The sequence below is a fragment of the Cherax quadricarinatus genome, chromosome 19 (assembly GCF_038502225.1).
Source record: "Cherax quadricarinatus isolate ZL_2023a chromosome 19, ASM3850222v1, whole genome shotgun sequence".
NCBI lineage: Eukaryota > Metazoa > Arthropoda > Malacostraca > Decapoda > Parastacidae > Cherax > Cherax quadricarinatus.
In genome coordinates, this window is record NC_091310.1 from 30,351,528 (window position 1) to 30,359,027 (window position 7,500).

The 7,500-nt window shown below is 45.5% G+C and overlaps 1 protein-coding gene across 10 annotated transcripts in view; it reads right to left on the reverse strand.

The window, feature by feature from the left end:
- The window catches only part of LOC128688263 (5-exo-hydroxycamphor dehydrogenase), a 47,461-nt gene that overhangs the window by 39,189 nt on the left and 772 nt on the right, over positions 1-7,500 (reverse strand). For 5 of the 10 annotated variants that reach the window (XR_011392190.1, XM_070086624.1, XM_070086631.1 and 2 more), the window contains exons 1-2: positions 4,029-4,134; positions 2,513-2,661 (exon numbers count right to left, since the gene is read on the reverse strand). Coding sequence is in view for 9 of the 10 variants with exons in the window: in XM_070086624.1 (XP_069942725.1) it covers positions 2,513-2,661; positions 4,029-4,119 (240 nt within the window). In the remaining variant the exon portion in view is untranslated. The other 5 variants (XM_070086626.1, XM_070086625.1, XM_070086630.1 and 2 more) reach the window with 5 other exon arrangements.

Consider the following 7,500-nt stretch of genomic DNA (forward strand, 5'->3'; position numbering starts at 1 on the left):
AGCTTCAGTGAGCAGCCTGCACAAAGATGATGTCACTTTGATTGCTAGCTCGCTCACTGCAGTCTGGTGTATGATGTTATGACTCCCAGATGTTTCGCCCAGTCATCTCTGCCACGACTCGCTCCACGCTCACTGGCAGTGACAGCCCAGCGACAGTACCAGTTGAGAAGTGTCCTCCTGAGTTGCTTGCCAGAAGTCCTGCCCAGTTGCCGAGTTTTGTCGACGCCTCACTCGAGGGCACCAGCATGTCGTGCCCCAGGTTGAGTGAAACCTGCAGCGACTCCTACGACGACTGCTTCACCGTTCCAGAGGAGACCGTACCCTGTTACATCACAGCTCAGCCACAGCGATGTCTCTCATGTTGCAGTATCTGTCCAGACGCAGGAAGGCGTGCAGTGATGCCCATCGATGCTCACTGCCTTTGACCACAATGTTTAGCACACCCCACATGTTTTTTCCTTCCCTCCCTGTAGGAAGTTTTTTTTCCATGTCCATATGCATATATGTTTTTATTTTGTGTTCTGTGCCCTGTGCCTACGAGAGAGAGAGACTGAGTTTTTTTTACCGCCAGACATGGTCGGGTTGACCATGTGGTAGGTGGCCGAGCGTATGTAGACAGCCTGTACTGTCTGCACAGACAGCCCATGCTGTCTGCCAGCTTAGTTCATATTTCGCGCCATGCTGGTGCTGCCACCTATAGGCGTTGCCACTTCAGCCTGCCTGCCCTTGCCTCACTCTCACTCACACAACGGCCTAGCAGGAAGACACAAGGCCTACTCCTAGCTCTCTCTCGTGGGATGGCCCTGCCCGGGCCATGGGCACAACACACAAGCCTGTGTACCCACCACGACTTAACAATAAAGTAAGAATCCTCCGAAGATGTCTATAATTCACACCCCGCTTTCAGACGACCAAACAAATAAACTATTAAACATCTTGCCTGGTCCTCCTTCGATTAAATTCTCATTAACTTTACATCGTCTGTATACAGAGAGACTTCTGAGTCTATTTCTTCCATCAAGTCATTCACATATACTAGAAACAGCACCGGTCCTAGAACTTGTCACAGGCACTCTCTCCGACACCTCGTCACGTACCATGACTCGCTGTTGCCTTCCTGTCAGGAATTCTCTGATCCAATGCAGTGCCTTCCCTGCACTAATTTCTTGTGTGGAACTGTGCCAAAAGCCTTTTTACAGTCCATGAAAATACAATCTACCCACCCTTCGTTCTCTTGTCTTACTGATGTCACTTTGTCATAGCACTCCAGGAGGTTTGTGACACAGGATTTCCCATCCCTAAATCCATACTGGTTGTCACTGATAAGCTTTCTAGGTGCTCCACCACTCTTCTGATAATCTCCATGACTTTGCATACTATGCATGTCAGTGATACTGGTCTGTAGTTTAATGCTACATATCTGTCTCCTTTTTTTAAAAATTGGGACTACATTTGCAGTCTTCCATACCTCAGGTAGCCGCTCTGTTTCAATAGATGTGTTAAAGATTGTTGTTAGTAGTACACATCTCGCCTCTGCTCCCTCTCTCAGGACCCATGGAGAGATGTTATCTGGCCCCATCCCCTTTGAGGTATCTAGCTCGCTTAGCAACCTCTTCACCTCCTCCTCGGTTGTATGTACTGTGTTCAGCACTTTATGGTGTACCCCACCACTCAGTGTTTTCGGAGTCCTGTTTCCACTGTGAATACTTCTTTAAATCTCATTTTGAGCTCCTCACATACTTCTCGGTCATTTCTTGTGAGCTCCCCTCCCTTTTTCAGCCTGACTACCTGGTCCTCTACTATTTTCTTCCTGAAGTGGCTGTACAACAGTTCCGGGTCCGACTTGGCTTTTGCTGCTAAGTCATTTTTGTTATGTCGCTGGGCCTCCCTCCTAACCTGTGCATATTCATTTCTGGCTCTTCGACTACTCTCCGTGTTTTCCGAGGTCCTATGCATCCTACACTTCTTCCATTCTGTATTGCATTTAGTTTTGGCCTCTCTGCACCTCCGGGTGAACCAAGAGCTCGTCCTGGCCTTCTCGTTATGTCTGTTGCTCTTGGATATAAACCTCTCCTCTGCTACCTTGCAAATTATTGTCACATATTCCATCATCTCATTTACTGACTTCCCTGCCAGTTCTCTGTCCCACTGAACTTCATACAGGAAGTTCCTCACGCCTGTGCAGTCCCCTCTCTTTTAGTTTGGCTTCATTCGTCCTGCCCTTCCTGATTCCCTCTCCACTTGTAACTCTGCTATGTATTCGAAGCTCTGAACCACGTGATCGCTAGCTCCGAGGGGATCTTTCGTAAATGTGTGTGTTACTACTACTGAGAATCTAAGGAATTACTTAAGCTAAACAGTGAAGACGGTACACCACCAACAGAGCTTTGTTGGTGTGACTACCAACACTGAAGACGGTACACCACCAACATTACCTTCTGCTTAATAGCAAGGAATTCGTTGTATAAGTTAACAAATTATCCTCCTTGGGTGAACCTTGACTTTGGTGTACCTGGCCAGGTGCTAGCGTGGTGGGAAGACGGGTGGACTCTGTCACGAATATGGGCGACCTCTCCCTACCCAGGAAGACGATGGAACGGGCGTGCGATGCTTCAGGAGACGTGGGCGTGGGCGAGGAGGGCGTGGTACTCATTGCGTCTCCTGGTGGAAAAGTTAATCTTAAAAAAACATCTCCAGGAGGGTCATGAAGAATTAACCTGTAAATGAATGACATGATTAGTTAACGAAATGGAGATCGTCGTAAACTTTCAGCGAGTACGGTTAAGCTAGTATGGCAAAGTGAGTGCAACTAGGTAAGTACCCCATGTTGGTTTAAAGCCTGTCTACTACACGAGGGTCATTAAAGGATGTATGTGACCTGAACACCACCAGTAGAGGCAGTTTTAAACTAATACAGAAGATAGACTATTGAGTTACAGAGACCTTTAAGTGTATGTACACTACCATGACTACTCTTAAAGAGAGATACACACGTCAGATTATATGCAGAATACCACTAGGTGAGCACATCAAGGTAAACACAACTAGGTAAACACAAGGTGAACACACCAAGGTGAACGCAAGGTGAGCACACCAAGGTGAACACAACTAGGTAAACACAAGGTGAACACACCAAGGTGAACGCAAGGTGAACACACGAAGGTGAACACAACTAGGTAAACACCAAGGTGAACACAAGGTGAACAAAACTAGGTGAACACAAGGTGAACAAAACGAGGTGAACACGACCAGGTGAACATATATTAATGGTTTACAAAACCGACATGCAGATGTAGATTCATCAAGATTTGAGGGACTGATCACCTCTGACCACTTCTTTACGTCTTCTACAGTGGGCAGCAGTAGTCTCTGAACTGAACTGATAAAGGCCATTGCTTAGTGTAACATCTCTACAGTGTTGCACATGTGTCTTATTCATCTACAACTAAGCGAGTACACCTAGATTGTCCTAGATGAATACACCTAAATGAGTACACCTAAATGAGTCCTCCTAGATGAGTAAACCTATATGAGTCCTAGTTGAGTACACCTAGATGAGTACACATCATTTTGCACTAAGAAATGAAAAGGCGATCAAAGAGTGAGGTAAACAGTGGTAACTACAATAATTTGTTCTCAGTGTAGTGAAGGTGTGCGCGGTAAGAAGTCTTTCTGTTATTGTACAAAAACCCTCGTTCAGATAACTTGTGGGAGGGAACTCACTTACTCAGATTTCGTTTCTAACATAAACTCGAGTCGTTTAGGACACCATTATCATGGTGCGTGCAAAACTAGGCGTCTGTTTGTCCGTGTGCAATCTTCTCTCTCTCTCTCACACACACAATTTTCATAAATTCCTGGGTCCGCTAATCTTGTGTCAGGAGCTTGAGTTTACACTGGGCAGAGACATGTATACAACACCACCTCTCCACGGCCACGTCTGTCTCACACACTGTGGTCACGCTCTGTGTTAGCAGTATAGAGTGCGTCAGAAACTGCTGAGTCTCTCCTGTACGAGGACTATTTACCTCGTGTCGCCTGAGCGGCTAGTTTGTTGTGCACCTGCAACTCATCCTGTGAGCGGCAGCGTAAAAAAAAAAAAATGATCACAGAGGGCATAATGTGTCTTTACCAGCCCCCAACTCGGCATAATTATACATTTTAAATCATTGCAATCATTTCATATACAACAATTTCTTCGTAAAACTCATGTACACGAAATGTAGATACAATCTCAAGGAAATTCAAGGATCTTATTACTACTTAAAAATTATGATTATTACGTTACAATCAAATAACAGAAGCTTCTTGTAACTAAGTGTGGATACAGTCTCAAGATATCAGATAACTTATCTCTAACAATGAAGTGATAAGCCATTTCCTGTGGAATTTGCTAGGAGGCGTCTCTGAAGGTTGAATGTTCGGACACGCTAAGAGACAGTGTTATAGTGTGTTGTGGTCCATGTCAGTGTCCATTCCGTGTTCTGGGCATCTTCCTATAAGCTGTAGGAATTCTAGACTAGCGGTGACAGCGTTTTGGCTAATGAGGTCTAAAGTATTGACTACATTAGGGGGTCATTAAGGCCACATCTAATCTTTTTACCACCAGACAAGAGTAATTCTTAAAATAGTTATTTACAACAAATTCTCAGCATTCACCACAACATCTTGTAGTTTACTGGTACGATAATCAGTCCACAAGCATGTTTTTCTCAACACACTTTATTATGATTGCCACTGGATCTGTTAGTTCCAAACAACACTCAAATTCGTTTGCTACTTGTTTCTAAGAGTCGTTTTTATATGAACTTCTTCTGGGAGACCGACGTTATATTCGGCATTGTTTTTATTTCTAGAGACTACGTAAAGAAAATTTATGCAGACATTACACATAGAGAATACATAAATTACATACACAAAGTACGTAGATTACATATGTAGATTATATAGATCATGTAGAGATTACCTCGAGAAATTACGTAGATTACCGAGATTACGTATTGAGAAATTGCACTGATAAAGGATTACCTAGAGACAATACACAGAGAGATTACGTTGAGAGAGATATCCACCTTTATGTACACAGATGTCAAAGATATAAACATCCTGACAAATGACCAACCTTGAATCACAGAAGATGGTTGGTACCGTAGCCCTTCCGACGCACCTTAAGGTACACCAGCACGGTGCATATTGTCTCCTCTACAGTGTTTAATTTACACTAGACTCATACACAGGTAGAGGGGTGACTACACGCTCATCCTCCCCCGCGTCTGTCCCTCCGTCAGCAGTCTAGCGAGTATCGCTGGTGGAAGGGAAGGCACAGCAGCAGCTGCGGCCAGAGAGGTTGGAGTGTTGAAACAGTTGGTGGCGGGGACAACGGCAGGGGCGGGGACGACTGCTGACGCTTAGTTTCCTTCCCCGGTGGTCCCTTCCTCTCCCCCGTGACGCTACACCTGCCCTCCCTCAAGCTCCCGCGAGCACTGGGGGAGTGTGGCTGGGTGCTCTGCCTCTCTCACAATCACTTACGTAGAGTGCCTACTAGTGCCTCAAGCCCTACTCACATCCAATCTTACTTAGAAACTGAGACCTTTCTCGACAATGTTATCACAAATGTAGTGAGCTTCGCCATGTCGCAAACAGAAAAATCTTGTGTAAGAAATGGTATATAATACCGACAAGATGAGAGTAAGACACATGTGCAACATCTGGGTATCTTTATTGTAGACGTTTCGCCATCCAGTGGCTTTATCAATACAAATTCTAGGACATAACTTGAAGACAGTAGAACTATGTACAGAAGATGAGGTAATCAGTCCCTCAACCTAGGAGTAGGTGCGAACAGCACCATAGTCGTGGAGATTCTGAAGCAGAAGAAAGAATCCTGGCGCTTATATAGTAACGTCAGGTGTAGCAGACGAGGGCATATTCACTGGTAGGCGGGATTCCCCAGTGGAAGTAGGTCCTTCCCAAAGAGATGGGTTAGTTGTAGTAGTAGTTGTCGTAGTCGTGAAGGTTATGTAATGTCCTCGGTATTATATACCATTTCTTACACAACTTGTCAGACACTGCAACATCATGGAATCTTAATTCTGAGGACATGTACATAACCTTCACGACTACGACAACTACTACTACAACTAACCCATCTCTTTGGGAAGGACCTACTTCCACTGGGAAATCCCGCCTACCAGTGAATATGCCCTCGTCTACTACACCTGACGTTACTATATAAGCGCCAGGATTCTTTCTTCTGCTTCAGAATCTCCACGACTATGGTGCTGTTCGCACCTACTCCTAGGTTGAGGGACTGATTACCTCATCTTCTGTACATAGTTCTACTGTCTTCAAGTTATGTCCTAGAATTTGTATTGATAAAGCCACTGGATGGCGAAACGTCTACAATAAAGATACCCAGATGTTGCACATGTGTCTTACTCTCATCTCAGAAAAATCTTGATGAGAGTCGTGAATGTAGTGTGATGTGTCCAGTCTCTTTTAAAGCTACCCAAGGTCTTAGCTTCTATTATCCTACTCGGAAGATTGGCCCACCCATCGATAACTTTGAAAACCAGTACTTACCTGTATCCTTCACAAATCTAAATTTACCTTCTCATACTAGGCACCGAGGCCTGCTAGTGCCTCCTGACCTACTATGCGCCTTCTTTCATTAGGCACAGAGGGCCTGTAAGGGCCTGCAGACATACCCTCTCAAAAGAGACAAGGAGTGCTGCTGCCTCACACTACAGTCTAGAAAACGTCCTCTATCTGACAAAAGAAACATCCGTTACAAGAGATATGAACGGATGCCCTGGGACAGAATAACAAGACGAGTGCCACGAAGAAATGTCACACCAGTGCCACAGGCGAGGGGTGTCGGGCGATTATCGTAGAAGAATGACACTATGAGCCGGGGGGAAGGAGAATTTCAGACAGGTGTCACTGGACTTTTCCCTCACCAAAGAATTTTCCGTTAGAGGGAAGGAACGCTGCAGCAGCGACTTCTGCTGCACCACCGGCAGGAGTATTGCCTTTCTAGTCCTGTCATAGACTGACAGACCTGGCCTGACAGTTAAACATCCCGGACTACTGTGTGTGTGTGTGTGCGCGCGCGCTATCTTATAGATAGCACGGCACCAACGTCTAGTAGCTCAACCATCACCAACAACAACATAAATTACTAATTTCACAACCAACAACAACAGCCATTACCACCACCAGCAACAAACACTACCATCTCTACCATCCACCATCACCACTGGAAGTCACACAAAGGGTTGTCTGCTATATATTCAATACACCTCACAGACAGGCCAGCACCCCCCCCCCACACTGTGCTAGGTGAGGCCAGGATACACTAGCACCCCCCCCCCACACTGTGCTAGGTGAGGCCAGGATACACCAGTACTTCAAGACAAGGTATCATTGTGATGATCTTGTTTATATTAGTCTCAAGCCTGCCCCCCCCCCTTTCTCTCTCTCTCTCTCTCTCTACTTCTC